Below are 17,047 nucleotides of genomic sequence, written 5' to 3' on the forward strand. Positions count from 1 at the left end.
ATTTAAAATTATCACATTTTCAGTTTTCTAGCCATATCAATTAGTCTTTAAAAATCGAAGATTTCGGATTCTAGGCCACGGCTCAAAACTCCAAAACTAGTGATTGTTATCCATTTAACCCAAAAACGTATGCATGGCCTAGTTTCCCAAGTTAGTCCGTGATCCAAAAATCTTTCGGGTGAGTACTTGGCCTAGAAACACAAAATTATCTGTGGTGGTGGCCAAGAAATATTTCAGAAATATTTCTAGGCCACCACAGGAATGGAATAAAATTCACTGGCACTTTATTGAGTCAAAATTCCTTATTTTCAAAAAAATAAATATTCACAATTTTTCAGAAAAAGTTCTATCCAACTACACATAAATAAATTAAATATATATATCTCCTTCAAAACCAACCAAAAACAAAATAAATAATTCAAAACGGAACGCGTCGGAAAACAGTGTTCGTCTTGTCCTTTATATCCATGATGTACTTATTCTTAAGCAATCGAAATGTCACCAGAAGACACAACACAACGAGGAAGACGTTCAAAGTGCACATGATCCACGTCCACATTTTGTAAGAGTGCAGGATGTGATGGAGTTTTTCAACTTCTGGAAATAAATTATTTGAATGCTGAAGACGTGGGGATTCTGAATCTGTTTTTAGATTTTTAGTAGGTCAAAAGTTGACAGAGATATGACACGTTGAAAATGAATCAAAAAAAATTTCAAAAAACTTTTTTTTCAAGTTTTTTCAAAGTTTTTCAAAACCAAACTTTGTAATATTATACACCATTAAAAAACTGAAAACATAAGTATTCTGAATATTTTTTCAAATTTCTTGTAGATCAAATTTCAACCGCAATACAGCGGTTTTAGTGTTATGGTGCATCTGCGCAAAATTGAAACCCTTGTATCTCAGCCAGTTTTTGACATTCAAGAAATTTGAAAATAGATTCGGAATCCTTATAATTTCAGCTTTTATATCATGCCACGTTTATTTACAAACTTCATTTTTGAATTTTTGAAAATGCTTCTATAGAAAAGCACTCTCGATTATTAGTTTTAAAAAAGTCCTGTGTGTATGTCTGTGTGTTTGTCAGTCCAGATGTCCTGACTAAATTTGTTTTCAAAAAGTTTTAAATTCTAATATTCAAGTTATAGTTTTTTTTTTCAAAATTTAAAAATTCTGAAAAAAAAACTAAAATTTACTAATTTTCTCAAAAAAAATTATAATCTTTTCATATTTATATTTTTGTTGTCCTGTTGGTCTGTATGTTTGGATGTCCATTATTTATTTATTTTTTATCACCGCAAATTATTTGTCATTGGGCAGTGACAGTATACCTGGCTCTCCAAAAAAATGTTTTTTTTTCCAATTTTTCAGTTTCAGCGTTATGCTACGGCATCCATAACACTTCAGACTTTCTTAACTTTATAATGATTTTGTAGATCAAACCCAGATTTACATTTTTCTAGTTGACAACTTTTTTGTAAGAGCACTCCCTGAAAAGTTGTAGCCCGGCGAAACTTTTCAGCATTTTTTTGTGTGTCCTCACTTCGACGCGCTGTATCTCCCTAAGGAGTGTCCGTACAAAAAAGTAGTCAACTACAAAAATGAAGCTCGAGGTTTGATCTTCAACTTTAACATACCGTAATCCCTATTCACCACCACAGGCTCCGCCTCCACTTCGACTCGACTCGAGTTCTCACTCCAACTATTATTCATCGTCATTCCATTTCTCCGTCTCGTTCCCGGCACCTCCACTGTCAAATTCTCGCGTTTCACTTTCATTAACTCATGAATTCGAAGCAATCTCTGCTCGATCGTCATCTCCTCGGGCAGCTGTCTCCTGTGTTGTTTCCTCTTTTTGCATTTCGGCGGCTGAAAAAGAAAAATGAGGCGAGTAGAAGGTGTCACACCACCTCATTTCGTATTCAGAGGAGATGGCGTGAAATGAAAAATGGGTGAGAAAAGACGAAGAATGGGGGTTTTTTCGTTTGTTGAAAAGAAAACCCAAAACGAAACGACACTCACCACACTATTTCGACATGAGGGATCGACGGCCGAGCACACGGAAATCATGCATTTGAAATGCACGTGGTTTGAGTTGGCAAATCTGGAAAATTTGGAAGGGGATTGAGGGATCAGGAAAGCGGAAGTTGATAGTGAGCTCGCAGCGTAAAACTCGCAACGGCAAAATCGGATTCCGCTAGTGAACTCGCTCCGCTAATCCCGCAGCGTTTAATTTGTCAAGTGAACTCAGAAGCCTGAAATCGCAAGTAAATGTGATAGAATACCCGCTAGTGAGCTCGCTACAAGACAATTGTCAGACGATAATAAGCTCGCAGCGCTAACCTCGCAACGTAACAGAGAGCTCGTAACATTGTAGTGATGTGGCTAAGTAAAACTAGCAGCGCTGACTACGCAGGTTGCCAGTGAGTCCCGCTCGCAGCGTTAAAATTGTCAAGTGAACTCAGAAGTCAGAACTCGTGAGCTAGTGAGAAAACTAGTGAGCTCGCACCGTGATAATGAGCTCACAACGCAAAACTCGCAAGCATCTAGCAAGCTCGCAGCGCTGAAATTGTATCACGCTCGTGAACTCGTAGTGCTGATTACGCAGCTTGTCCCGCTCGCAGCGATAAACTCACAACGTAAAACTCGAAAACATCTAATAAGTGTGCAGTGTGCCTAGTGAGCTTAAAATTTGGTAATGAGCTCGTATATCTCGATCAAAACATCAAAATTTTGAACATCTACATTCTCAAGCAGCCCGTGAGCTCGCAGCGCAAAGCACGGAGATCGGTAGTGAGCTCGCAGCGTAATCTTGCAAAACTCACCTAAACGCCTTGCTCGGCGTATATATCACTCCATTCTCAATATCATATTCGGGTGTGGGAATAATCTCCTCATCCAACGAGCACCCATCATCATCAATTATCGAATAAGTCCTGTTCTTTTCATCGTGAACCACACACGAGTACACTTTGAAGATATACCCCGGCGCGTCCTCCCTATTCTGATAGTGAGGCGCCGCGCATTTCCACCTATGGTAGATCTGAAAATGGGTTACTGTAGGTGAGGTGACAAGGGTTACTGTACCACTTCTCCAACATGAGCGGAGGCTGTCCGTGGACCGCCTACTCTGTCATGATGCAGAGAGTATTTGCATTTCGGTCCGACTTTGGTTTGAACGGTGGATGATGTCAGTGTAGTGGTTTTTGGGCTGCTGGAATAATATATATATATTTTTTTGCAGAAAACTGAATAATTGTCACGCAAACATATATCCCATTGCGTGTCTATTGATACATTTCGAAAAAAACCAAAAAAAAAGAAAAATAAATAATTGCAGACTACTCACATTATATCATATGCCGCCTTCACCTCCATCGTTTTCAAGTTCAACGAGCAAGTGACGTCATAGATTTTGTCGAATTCGGTGGGTTCTGAGGGGTTGTGCGAGACGATGAGTCGGATGGAGTAGGTGACCGAGGAGGACGGCACGCCCTGGAATCAGAAGTTTTGAAAAGAAAAAGCCTTCAAAAGGTCGTAACTCTCTAGGGACGGCTTGTACAAAAAAGTGGTCAACTACAAAAATGGAGATCTAGGATTGATCTACAAAATCATTATGAATTTGAGAAACTTAAAATGATAGGGATGCCGTAGTCCAGCGTCGAAACTGAAAATTGGAAAAAAATTGTTAATAAATTTTTATTTGGAGGAGCCAAAAACAACGGACATCCGGACATACAGACAGACAGACAGACAAACTGAACAATCATTTTCGTCGTTCTGAAGCAGGGCTTCCTGTTATTCAAAATTTCTGAGTTGCGAATTTTTTTTTGGAAAAATTTTTCAAAGTTTTCCAGAAATGAGTTAGAATTTGTTATATATCATTAGAAAGCTGAAATTCTGAGCTTTCAAAATCTGTATTCAAATTTTTGTAGGTCAAATTTTGACCGAGATGCAAAGGGGGGCTCAATATGGTGCATTGGTTATGGACTAGAATTGATGTATCTCGGTCGGATTTTGACTTACAAAAATTCTAAAAACAGATTTAAAACTACCGTAATCTGAGCTTCCAGATGATACAAAAAAGTCAACCAACCTTATAAACCCTCCTGACGCCACACGGTCCATCAATTCTCGTCACGAATTGTGGCTCCAATTCCAGTGAGAACCTCCGTAAGCAAGCGGGATGATTCGAGTGATCCGCTGCGAACATCCGAATGTCCGCGAAATTTTCATTCAGCGATAACCCGATTTGATCGGAGTCGCAGATTACGGTAGGTGTGAAGTTACCGGATGCTGAAACAGAAATAATATATTAGCACGGTACACTTCTTATAACCTCGCTCTACCGAAACTGAAGAAAATTGTGTACGAAATTGAGAGAAGGGCATTTCGGTGGAGCGAAGTTGTAAGAACTGTGGCGAGCAAATAAAGAAATTTTTAAGGAAATTTCCGGCTACCCTACCTCTGATCTCAAAACTCTCCTTAATCCTCTGCGGGGACCTTCTCAACTCATAAAATTTTGCTCCGTTCAAAGAGTTTTGTGTCATGTGAACAATTCCAGCAGAAGTGGCGAGTTTATTGAAAATGAATAGGCAGAAAGCGATGGTTTCGATATACATTATGACGGTGTCTGGAAGCTGAGTGTTGCAAAATATGAAAATTGTGAAAAAAGTGTGAAGTGACGACTACGGCATTTTCAAGTGGGCGGAAGAAAATGAAACGGTCACTTGAAAAAGTGATTGTGGATAGATTAAGAGACTGACGGAATGGAAAAGAATAATAATTGGATGGGATCAATAAAAAAGGACAAAAAGATGAGGATTGGTCACTGATCAGAGGGGATGCAGGCGGAAGTGTCTGGCAGAAACTTTTTTTTTTGCAATTTTGTGACGAATCAAAAGGGAAAATGTGTGAATCTAATTAGAAGAGGACTGAAAAAACTTAGAAAAAGGACGGGGAAGAATTTCCCGTGGCCTAGAAACACAACAACAAAAAGTTAGGCCACATCAGTGACCATTTTAAAATTTTGACCATTTTCCGGTGGGATATTTGCGGAATTTTTAAGGAACTATTATAGATTATCATCAACGGCTCGAAATCAGCTGAAATCGGTTTTTCTGAAATTGTTGGAATTCGGTCAAAGATGTGACTGAAATTGCTCAAAATTGACTAGAAATTACCTTATTTTGCAGAACATCTTTAAACACCTGAAAACAATCCGAAATTAAGTTTTTAATTCGCTGAAATCGGTCGAGATTAGGCTAAAATCGGTTAAAAATAGTCTAGCATGGCTGAAAATTGGTTGAAATAGCCCTACCCTAATTGGCTGAAAATTTGCGGGATTTGACTAGAATTGGTCAGAATTGACCCAGAAATAATAAAGAAAATGGCCAACTTTGAGAGTGTGCCATAGTAATTCTGAATGTCACACCATGAACATTTTTAATGAATCTTATAGATTGAACGTAGAGCTCTTTTTTTGTAGTTGACAACTTTTTTGTATGAGCACTCCCTAGAGAGTTATGGTCATTTTAAGACGACAGCTCAAAAATCGCACTAATTTGCACTGAAATTGGTCGATTTGAGGAAAAAATTACTTTGTCGATATGTAACTTGCTAGGGAGTGTCCGTACGAACAAGTTGTCAACTATAAAAATGAAGTTCTACCCTTGATCTGTATGATCCATTAAAAGTTGTCTTGGTGTGACAATCAGAATTACTATGACACACTCTCAAAGTTGGTCATTTTCCACTGAAAACAGCCAAAGTTGATACCTTTTTGTCCGGTACTGTAGTTCAACAAACTAATAACCGTAAACCAAAAAGTGTCAACGTCCGAAAATCCAAGGAATGAAAGCAAAACGTCTCCTCAACAAACACTGTGTGTGTTGTAGTACAAAGTAATAGAATTCCTCAATTTCATCCCGAAAGAAGACCAGTAATAGTGCTAACCCAGTTCACACACAAACATAGATTTGTAACGGAATGAAGAAAAAGGAACATAGAGGGGAAAAAAGGAAAAAAGTAGAAGAAAATGAATGAAAGTAGCGGAACAGAGGGCGGGGGGGATGGAAATGAACTATGTAATTAGTTGAGGGAAGGTGACCTCTTTGCATAAAATGTCTGAGTGGAATTTAGGATATTACGAGATGACAGAGAGAAGTAACATGAAGGGGGAAATTGGAATTGAGGAGAGTCTGTCGGCGTGTCTTGGAGTCCAGATGTCTATGCGAAGGGCCGCCCCAAAATTCCGTCTTCGAAAAGTATCAACTTTTTTTCCAATTGTTTCAATTCTAATCATAGTCGAGAATTTTGAATTTTCGCAAAAATGGTTCCGCGACATTTCTCAACTCACGTATGTTTCGCAACTACGACACTTCGCGATTGCGACATTTCGCCACTAGCCATTTCGCAACTGCGACGTTTCGCACCTACAACATTTCGCAACCACGACGTTTCGCAACTACACCGCATTTAGCCGAAAACATCTACACAATTTTTCAAAAAATTCAAAAAAATTTGAAAATTTGAAGTTTTGGCGCGAACTTTTGAATTTCGAATTGTCGATTTTAGTCTGTCTGAATAAAGTCCTTCTGTTCAAATGTCTATTTATCAGAATTTTTTGATATCTGTTTGTGATGTCTTATAATTAGCTTTAGAGTGGCTCAATTTTTGAAATTTCATGTGTAAATGTCTGGATGCATGTCTGTTGGAATGCATATATTTCCAGTTTCCAGATTAAATTCTCTATTTTTTGAGCCAAAAACGTTTGGACAGAAAAAAAAGAAGTTTGAACAGAAAATGACTTTTTGATACAGATAAACCAATATCGGAAAAGCAATAAACAATATTTCGGTCGAAGTATTGCACGAAATAGCTGAAAATAAAAATTTTCTGAAAATCGGTTTATCTGTATCAAAAAGTTATTTTCTGACCAATATTCTTGTTTTTTGACTCATGAGATAGAGAATTTAATTTTCTACAATTCTGATGGATCTGAAAACCTGAAAATACTGCATTTTTTGTGCAAAAAGTAAACAAATTGAATTAAACATTAAAAACATCGGCTTCACATTTCTTGTAGTTCTTTTTCGCAGTGTGAGGGACCGTGGAATAGAAAATTGAACAAAAATATAATACAATTAGATTTAAAAAAACAACTTCAAAGTTCACAAACGTTTCCACAAGTATCCCAGACACAACGTCTTCTCATATATATTTTTTTCATCTCCAGAATTTCGGGAAGAGAACAAACAATTCTCACACGACGAACACATAGCAATTATGTATGTAGAATAGACATTCACTGGTTTAGTTTTCACATTTATAAATAAGAAAAAAAAGTGTCAAATGTAGTTCAAGTGGTTTTTTTTACTGTTGGGGAGGGAAATTGGAATAGTTTTATTTTAGTTAGTAATGGATTCATGACAATTTGGGCATTCCCGAGATGCAATTCGCTTCGAGACCACACTCGTTGACTCCACGGAGGACACGGAAGGTGCCTGGAACTTATGGAAACAGAAGTATGGTACCGGTATGGTATTATGGTATTCACCATTCTCTCCCCACTCCTTGCCCCATGAGTTAGCCAGCAACCAATACGGAACACCTTCAAACATTCCCCATCCAAGTATCCTCACTGATAAGTGTCCCTGCTTATTTCCAGCCAAATGAACATAAATTCCAGTGGTGTACTGTAAAAAGTCGTCGTAAATTTCCATAGTAGCCTCGACGGGTCCGTTCAACATCACATCACTCTGAATCTCGATTTGACGATTGGGAAGTTGATCTACCGACACGCCTGCAATTTAAACTAGGTTACAGTATCCCAAATGTAATTACCCTCACCGTAATGCCGATCCTTATCCAGATCTACCGGGTACCCCGGTTTACACTTTTTCTCACAAGTTGGGGTAGGCAGGGTTGTGTTGGTGCATGGTGGGTAGGTCACGTTTCCGATAGTCTTCCCGCATGGAGCAATGGAATACGGTTTGCATCCGAATTGAGATTCATAGGATCCACCGGTTGGCAGGCCGTGTTTCTGCCAGTATTGCCAAGCTTTGAACGGGTTTCCACCGGCGCATCTGGAATGTCGGCTCTGTTTTAGAATCGGGTGCCGGCCATCAAAAATCGGGTGCCCAAAAAAATCGGGGGCCGGTCAAAAAAATCGGGTGCCCAAAAAATCGGGTGCCCAAAAATCGGGTGCCCAAAATATCGGGTGCCTAAAAATCGGGTGCCCAAAACATCGGGTGCCTAAAAATCGGGTGCCCAACGTTTTTATCAAAGGTACTCTACTTTTTTGTTTTTTTTTTGGTATTTTTTGTGTGTTTTTCATCGTTAATGTTTTTATATTGGAAATTATCATTGTAATTATTCATCTTTGCATTTATTGTCCTGTAGTGAAATGCGTTGATAAGATTGCATTCTCGAGAAAACCTTTGTTATGCCCAGAAGCTTTGGTTTTCTCCAACATGTTGTAGATGAAGCGTCGTCTTATCACTAAAACTGAAAGACAGAAGGAGAAAATTGCAGGCAAATAGGGAGAGTCAGACATTTTATGGCGAACGGTGTATCGTCATCGCACTGTGAACCACAAGTATAATTTTGTAGACCCGAACGATCCCACAGTGCACTCACAATCGATCGAAGCTACATGGAACGCGCTTAAATCGGAACTGAAAAAAGATAAGGAACACCTGAGCAGCGTCTTGAAGGGCACATGTACAACTACATGTGAAGAAGATTTTTTGGAAAAAGAAAACTTCTAGTAGTGGTCAAACTGGCCGTAGTGGTCGAGGCGGACGTGGTAGAGATGTCGCGGATGTCGGGCAAGCCAGACGAGGCTGACGAGGAGGGCGTAAGAAATCCGCTGAAACTTCAGATCGCCCAAACAGCCATTTGGAGGACAACGGAGTTTCGGGACAACTTGGAGAACAAGCAAAGCAGGACATCGATGTTCGCGGTCGTGGTGCTCGAGGGGGTGGACGCGGACGAGGTGCACAAAACAAGGCTCGTCTGGGCAGTCACACTAGAGTACACGCCACTGGCCAGGGATTGCAAGGAGAGGCTAACCGTGAGAGCAAGAAGAGACGTGGTGGTCGATCAAGAAGCGGCGAAAAGAGACGTAAAAGTGGTTAGCCGAAAGGAAAGAATTCACAAGGAGAGAGAAAAAAACTAAATCATTTTTAACGTGTTTACTTCTCTTTTCGTTCTCCAGCAATAAACCATTATCAGTTCGAATAGGTGGTAAAAGCCATAAAATGTCCGACTCTCCCTATATGCCTGCAATTTTCTCCTTCTGTCTTTCAGCTTTAGTGATAAGACGACGCTTCATCTACAACATGTTGGAGAAAACCAAAGCTTCTGGGCATAACAAAGGTTTTCTCGAGAATGCAATCTTATCAACGCATTTCACTACAGGACAATAAATACAAAGATGAATAATTACAATGATAATTTCCAATATAAAAACATTAACGATGAAAAACACACAAAAAATACCAAAAAAAAAACAAAAAAGTAGAGTACCTTTGATAAAAACGTTGGGCACCCGATTTTTAGGCACCCGATTTTTTGGGCACCCGATTTTTAGGCACCCGATATTTTGGGCACCCGATTTTTGGGCACCCGATTTTTTGGGCACCCGATTTTTGGGCACCCGATTTTTTGGGCACCCGATTTTTTTGACCGGCCCCCGGTTTTTTTTGGGCACCCGATTTTTGATGGCCGGCACCCGATTCTAAAACAGAGACAGTATCCCAAATGTAATTACCCTCACCGTAATGCCGATCCTTATCCAGATCTACCGGGTACCCCGGTTTACACTTTTTCTCACAAGTTGGGGTAGGCAGGGTTGTGTTGGTGCATGGTGGGTAGGTCACGTTTCCGATAGTCTTCCCGCATGGAGCAATGGAATACGGTTTGCATCCGAATTGAGATTCATAGGATCCACCGGTTGGCAGGCCGTGTTTCTGCCAGTATTGCCAAGCTTTGAACGGGTTTCCACCGGCGCATCTGGAATGTCTAGGGTCTAGGGTCTAGGGTCTAGGGTCTAGGGTCTAGGGTCTAGGGTCTAGGGTCTAGGGTCTAGGGTCTAGGGTCTAGGGTCTAGGGTCTAGGGTCTAGGGTCTAGGGTCTAGGGTCTAGGGTCTAGGGTCTAGGGTCTAGGGTCTAGGGTCTAGGGTCACTGATAAAACAACAATTTTTGTTTTTGATGGCCTTGAAACAATTCTAGGCCACTCCACTCTCACTCACCCCTCTCCACACGATAACACTCCTGTGCAGCAGCTCAATAATTCTTGAGCAGAGAGGATTGTATCTATCATCCCGCCAGAATTAATGCATAACCGATCGGACATTGATTCGGCGGCAGCAAACGCCCAACTGGATTCTGAATGAATTTTGAAGAAAAATTTCTGCTTTTTCATGACTTACTGCACTCTGAAATGTCATTGATCAATGGAATTGAGGAACATTCTGGCCACCTCTCTCTCGCGTCGTGAGAGGTCTGAATTTTCTGGTGAAAAACTTGGTCCCAAGTCGTTGAACCCAATAATTTCAGGGTCTGTCACCAGAGTGCTCAGCATAGAGCTCCTAGAGACTTTGGGAATCCCGGCGGTCCAGAAAGAGTTCTTGGGAATTAATTCTGAAAATAATAGTAAACTGAGGAATGAAACCAAGTACTGAAAAACTCTTACCATTATTGCATGTTGTAAAAAAGACCAAAGAAATCAATAATTTCCGCATTTTTAGAGAAATGAGCGGTGGTGGTTTGTTGGTTTCTTATCAGAGTACTTTTGAAAATTTGCATCATTAGACGAGCAATGAGGTTGGAAGGTTGAGAGACAAAATGTAAAATTGAGCTTGATACGGAACACCTTCAAACATTCCCCATCCAAGTATTCTCACTGACAAATGACCCTGCTTATTTCCAGCCAAATGAACATAAATTCCAGTGGTGTACTGTAAAAAGTCGTCGAAAACTTCCATAGTAGCCTTGACAGGTCCTGGATCTCGATTTGACAGGTTGATCTACCGTGACACCTGTAGCCTATGCTATGCTCCAAACGCACTTAGCTATAGCTACCGTAATGCCGATCCTTAAAATGCGTTCATTCCGCTTCCCGACAATTCCCAAATATAAATCAAAGAGTTTTGATTTTTGATTCCACTCTCTCTTTTCCCGAAAACTTTCCCGATAAGCAACCAATTTTTATTGACTCCTATCATTTGATTTATGCTGATTCTGCACTTTTAACTATTGCGTCACATGACAATCGACCTTGATAAGAAAATGCAACTAAGTATGGAAGCGTTGTAAGTCTCTAATAGTGTTGGTGGGCCAATAGTCAGAGCTCAAACGGGGAAGACTAAGCCTAAGTATGGTATGCAAGCTCAATCGAAGGCCTAACAGTTTTGAAGAAGTAGTGAGTGTTTGAAATTTCAAAATAGTGAAAATTAACGATCTTTGAAGACATTTGGTGAGTAGGAAAGTCGACAGGACCGCGCGATAATATTTAAATAGGGAACGGCACAGAATGAAAATACATATTCTTGACTATTTTCCTAAAAATAAGTGTCCTGTTAGAGATCTGACCTTTTATCTTACATGCCCTTTTTGTATACTGAAAAAAAGCATTCAAATCAAAATTTCTCTCGTAAATGGGGGGTACCCCCCTAATTTTTTTGCAGAACAATAATGTACATCTTTTGCACTTTTTACCCTTAACAGGAAAAAAATGAATAATCCCGTTAAATTTTTTTAGAGCTGTTTGAAATTTTCGAAAATTCGAGTTGGTGTCAGTTTTTTTAAAAATTTGACACTCAAAAAAAACTTTTTTTTACAAATTCAATTTTTATTCTTGAAGCCCTTGAAATTTGCTATTTTTATGATATAATCCTTTCTTTTCAATATTACATCTAGCCAGTGAAAAAATTGATTTAGAAAATTTTTCGAAAAAAAACTTTTTTTTTGAAAAATCTTAATTTTTCAAAAACCAGGTCACGTCACAGGAAAACCCGTTATATCTTATATATCCTTCGCAAAACTCATCAAATGAGCAAAAAAAATCGGTACTTTAGGGGGGGGGCAATCAAAGTACATTCCATGTAAGGTAATAAGCCTAAGCCTGAGAGATTTAGAGATTAAGCCTAAGACCTCAAGGCTCAAGTCTAACCTTGCTAGCCTAAGCCTAAACTTGCAAGTCTAAAAGCATAAGCCTAATGTGATAAGCCTAAGCCCACAAGACTCGGCCACAGTTGCTAAGCCTAAAATCTAAAACTAAAAGCAGAACTCCACTGCCAGATCACGACGAACTCGAATTCCAGCACCAATGATCTATTCCGAGCGACCCTTCTTTTTACGTCACAACCGATCCTTTACATAAATCAAATTTTAATTCCGGCACACTGATAACAACTCCCCCCGATAAGCACCTTCCCTTTCACTACTTAAACCCTATCAAAGCGGGAAATTAGGTCAGATTCGTCTTCTAAATGTGGAAGCTCTCCGCCCTCCTCCTCGTGGCCTCTGCCTCCGCCGTCGTCCTTCCAGGACACCGTGAGGCACCGGAACTCACCGGACAAGCTCTTATCGACTATGTGAACACTGCTCAGAAATTGTGGACCGCCGGACATCAAGTGATCCCAAAGGAGAAGATTACCAAGAAGTTGATGGATGTGAAGTACTTGGTTCCCCACAAGGATGAAGACATCGTTGCCACTGAAGTCGCCGACGCCATTCCAGACTCTTTCGATGCTAGAGACAAGTGGTCAAGCTGTGTATCGATCAATAACATCAGAGATCAATCGGATTGTGGATCATGCTGGGCGTTCGCTGCCGCCGAGGCGATCTCCGACAGAACTTGCATCGCATCGAATGGAGCTGTCAACACTTTGTTGTCTTCTCAAGATCTTTTGTCTTGCTGTGTCGGAATTTTGAGCTGTGGAAATGGGTGAGTTGGGGTCGCGGTATCTGAGATTCCACTCTTTTTGGTGGTGGTAATGTAGCGCCAGAGTGTTTAGTTTTGGTTTCAAACTTTTTTAATAGCCTCAGAACGTCAGGCCAAGTCTAATTCGTAAGCCTAAGATTGTAATCCTCAGACTGAGATCGTTGGCTTAAGCCTAAGGCCGTATGCCTAAACCGAAAAACGGTAAGACTGAAATCGTAAGCCTAAGCCGTAAAAACCGACAGGCAGTATGCTTGATGTGATGAGTCTGAAACCGTAAGCCTAAGATCGTTAGCCTGAACATGAAGCCGTAAGTTTAAGACTAAGGCCGTAAAACGGATGCCGTGAGTTTAAAACCGTAAGCCGATTAGCCAATGCCTCGGATCCTAAGCCTGAGTCTGAAATCTCTAGCCTAAGTTAAAAATCTTTAGCCTAAGCTTAAAATCGTAAGTCTAACCAGACAAATCCTTTAATTTTCCAGTTGTGAAGGAGGTTACCCAATCCAAGCCTGGAAATGGTGGGTCAAACACGGTCTCGTCACCGGCGGATCCTACGAATCTCAGTTCGGATGCAAGCCATACTCGATCGCCCCATGCGGACAGACTGTCAACGGTGTCACCTGGCCAAAGTGCCCAGAAGACACTGAGCCAACTCCAAAGTGTGTCGAGGCATGCACATCAAACAACACCTACCCAACAGGATATCTTCAGGATAAACATTTCGGTTAGTCTATTTGGTTTTGGGCAATCTGACACACACATTTTCAGGAGCCACCGCTTATGCCGTCGGAAAGAAGGTCGAGCAAATCCAAACCGAAATTCTTGCTCACGGACCAATTGAAGTCGCTTTCACCGTCTATGAAGATTTCTACCAATACACTACCGGAGTCTACGTGCATACCGCCGGAAAGTCTCTCGGAGGTCATGCAGTCAAGATTCTCGGATGGGGAGTCGACAACGGAACCCCATATTGGCTCGTTGCCAACTCCTGGAACGTCAACTGGGGAGAGAAGGGATATTTCCGTATCATCAGAGGACTCAACGAGTGTGGAATCGAGCATTCAGCTGTCGCTGGACTTCCAGACTTGGATCGTCATAATGCTTAGGTTTTGTGCTTGTCTGTTATTGATTGATTTTTTAAAATCTGATCTTCAGGGATGTGTATATTATTTATATGTACCGAATAAAGAATGTTTCTTGTAAGTTCGCTCTATGGAGAATCAGAGTTGGCAGGATTTGATATACCTAAGTTCGCGTTCTTGAGCATGGCGCATCGGATATGGGTTCGGTGCACCATGTGACGAGTTTTTTTTTGAATTTTTGACAGTTTTCGGGGTTTTAGACAGTTTTTCGCGGATTGAGCCTCAAGACCACTGCCTTCAAAATACAAAACAAATTTTAGTTTTATTGAAATCAATGACATCACCCACTTTACCATAACATAATGACTCATTTTTTTAAACCTAAACATTTCTGAACTCACAGACCGTTTTTTGTGACGTAGAATCGAGTTCTTATCAACAAAATTAGTTCACAATATTCGTGAATATAAACGCTTTTGAATTATTTCAACATTTGTATTATTGTTCAATCAGAAAAAAAAAACAAATGATTCTTTTATTATTAATATCTTGCTTTACTACTGTAATCATAGCAGATGTTCCAGGTTAGAGTGAAAATTGTTGAATTGTTTAATTGCTTATAACAACTTATTTTAGAATGTACCAACGGTGTGAGGACATTTGACCCTCCGCAGAATAGGAGTGTTCTTCTTTGGTATCCGACTAATTTCACCAATACGACACCGATTTTTCCAGCGAATTATGAATGTGAATATCAGGTTAGTGAGCTTATCAGTAAATGGCAATAGAGCGCGATTGCATACACATAAATAAAATTGAGTGATGATAACAACGACTAAAACCATACTTTCAAGCAGGGCCTAACTCGCTATATTGTGAGCTGAAAAATATACCAAAATGTAGATCTCGGCGAGTTCTATATCTGTGACCTACTACAGGCCGGATGGCTAGTCGCTAATATGACGCGGCTATAATTAAGGCTCTCGTACGGTCGCCCGCAGCATGCGGCTTTCAGGACCGGCGAGGTCGCCGATTAACCAAATGGGCTGAATTTTTGCACATCGATTAGGCGAATCAGAGTTAATCTTACTACTCCTTTAAATTTCGAATTTTAAATACAAAATTGACAAATCGTGCATATGTTTTCATCGACATCGCGGATGCTTCTCGATGGGTCAAAACTCGGTTGACTGAAGGATTTTTTGAGATTCAAGATCTACGGACTCGATATTACCAGGGACCAATCGAATAAACTATTTTCAGATCACCGTACCCCAAGGATGGTTTGTGCGAATAACACTGTCAGTATACTGTAAGAAAGACATTGAACCGGTTCTTATCACAGACCAGTTGCAGAGAACGGAACGGTAAGCTTATTCAGTTTTATGTGCTTTTTTTAATCTGGCAATATACTTTCAGAGTAACCAATGTCGATGAACAACGATATTACTTTATAGCTCCTGGTGGGAAAATCAAGTTAACCACTAACGATGAAAGAGTCCAATTTGGGTTTTCGTTGTATTGGCAGCAATGTTGGTTCAGTTTTTCTATTTTCAGTCTATCTGAAAAAAAACTTTTTAGACGCTGCCACCCAGCCTCTACAATTAAATGTCTCACTATCCGACACCCAGCCTATCGTTCTAGAAAGAAACGGGATGAAGCCAGCACTTGTGAAAGCTGACACAAAAGTCTCCGCCACTATTCTATCCCCAGTCTACAACTATTTAATCCAAAACCTTCGTACCCTTATATTCTTCGATGGTGACTCATGGAACTCAACGAGTCTCGGCACTGGCCTCCAACTTCTTCAAGGGAACACCCAATTCGTATCGAGCGGGAGCTCAATGACCGTACTCCCCCTCGAATCGTTTTACAACGACTATGGACAAATTGTACTTCAAGACTATGAGCATACTAAGGATATTGCGAGTTTTCAAGGATTGAAGTGTACTTTGTATTCGAGATGTGAAGATTTGAAATTGGATGCGTCGGGAGGTCCAGCCGCTTTTCAGTTGTATACACATGATATTCTTTCTGTGGCAAATGTTTTGACGGAGATTAAGGGTACAGGTAGTCTTGATGTGTATATCGGAGGTGTTACTATAAATAAGACGAATATGATTTCAAGTTATAGGTGAGTCATCAAGTTCATTTAGAGATCATCACAGATCATCGCGCCAATTTTCAGCGCTGAATCCCAAAACCTCCCGCAAGAATTCCTTGGAGCTTTCAAGACTTTGGTGCTCACCAATGGAACGGCTAAGCTCACAATGTCTGCATTCTCAAAAACATTCAAGGAAACTGTCACATTTCCACGAAAGGGATTCATAGCTTCCACGGAATACGGTAGTCTTAGCACTTGTCAAGACTCTCACTCAGTGGTGACGTCACTGATGATAGCAAAGTTTAGAATCAGTATACGGGATGTTGATTTGAGTGGATATGCGACATTGGATATAAATGGTTATAAGAACGAAACATTGGTTTTTGCTAGATCGTAAGTTTTTTCGCTGTAAATAAAAACTTACACTGACACAGATTTTTTGAGTGGCCGGAATTTGAGTTATTTGGCTTCGAGACGTTTCTAAACCAGTAATTTTAAAACCGGACGTTTTGAAACTATGACACACCAAATGGTTTTAAAACGTCCGGTTTCCAAATGTCTGGTGTCAAAACCTCCCCTAGTTATTTTGTCAGTGTAAAACTAACTTGTTTTTATGTGAATCGGAAAAAATATGCTTTCGAAACGTCAAGGTTTCAAAATGTCTCGGTTTCAGAACTTCCTGGAACCAAAATTCAAAAATCGCAGGAAAATTCCAAAAAACAATGCTTTCAAGTGCAAATTTACGGGATTTTTTTGCAGTTTTACATTTAGGGGTTGAAAATTTTGGTCACTGTAACTGGCAAAAATTTTTACACTGACCAAAGTTTTTGACATTTGACATCTTTTTTCAGCTACTACCATTCTCATATCCCCATTGAGCAGGAAGGGTTCTATGGTGACACGCTGGATGT

The 17,047-nt window shown here is 40.2% G+C and overlaps 4 protein-coding genes across 4 annotated transcripts; 2 read left to right on the forward strand and 2 right to left on the reverse strand.

Annotated features, from left to right (window-relative positions):
- Nucleotides 1-418: 418 nt before the first annotated feature.
- GCK72_020862 (uncharacterized protein) lies at nucleotides 419-4,623 on the reverse strand (the record flags this gene model as incomplete). Its single annotated transcript, XM_003106420.2, has 8 exons — nucleotides 419-597; nucleotides 1,639-1,870; nucleotides 2,024-2,105; nucleotides 2,827-3,044; nucleotides 3,089-3,215; nucleotides 3,351-3,496; nucleotides 4,098-4,297; nucleotides 4,467-4,623. 8 exons carry the CDS (start codon nucleotides 4,621-4,623, stop codon nucleotides 419-421), a joined length of 1,341 nt encoding a protein of 446 aa, XP_003106468.2.
- A 2,803-nt stretch (nucleotides 4,624-7,426) lies between these two features.
- GCK72_020863 (uncharacterized protein) lies at nucleotides 7,427-10,993 on the reverse strand (the record flags this gene model as incomplete). Its single annotated transcript, XM_053733848.1, has 7 exons — nucleotides 7,427-7,506; nucleotides 7,560-7,805; nucleotides 7,853-8,088; nucleotides 9,818-10,018; nucleotides 10,259-10,394; nucleotides 10,439-10,511; nucleotides 10,913-10,993. The coding sequence occupies 7 exons, from the start codon at nucleotides 10,991-10,993 to the stop codon at nucleotides 7,427-7,429; spliced, it is 1,053 nt and encodes a 350-aa protein (XP_053582761.1).
- Nucleotides 10,994-12,499: 1,506 nt separating this feature from the next.
- On the forward strand, nucleotides 12,500-14,056 carry GCK72_020864 (uncharacterized protein; the record flags this gene model as incomplete). Its single annotated transcript, XM_053733849.1, has 3 exons — nucleotides 12,500-12,957; nucleotides 13,433-13,674; nucleotides 13,719-14,056. The coding sequence occupies 3 exons, from the start codon at nucleotides 12,500-12,502 to the stop codon at nucleotides 14,054-14,056; spliced, it is 1,038 nt and encodes a 345-aa protein (XP_053582762.1).
- Nucleotides 14,057-14,558: 502 nt separating this feature from the next.
- GCK72_020865 (uncharacterized protein) lies at nucleotides 14,559-16,533 on the forward strand (the record flags this gene model as incomplete). The annotated part of the gene is made up of 6 exons (XM_053733850.1): nucleotides 14,559-14,616; nucleotides 14,669-14,790; nucleotides 15,296-15,399; nucleotides 15,452-15,564; nucleotides 15,614-16,166; nucleotides 16,221-16,533. The coding sequence occupies 6 exons, from the start codon at nucleotides 14,559-14,561 to the stop codon at nucleotides 16,531-16,533; spliced, it is 1,263 nt and encodes a 420-aa protein (XP_053582763.1).
- Nucleotides 16,534-17,047: the final 514 nt, after the last annotated feature.

This window comes from Caenorhabditis remanei, chromosome V (assembly GCF_010183535.1).
Source record: "Caenorhabditis remanei strain PX506 chromosome V, whole genome shotgun sequence".
Lineage (NCBI taxonomy): Eukaryota > Metazoa > Nematoda > Chromadorea > Rhabditida > Rhabditidae > Caenorhabditis > Caenorhabditis remanei.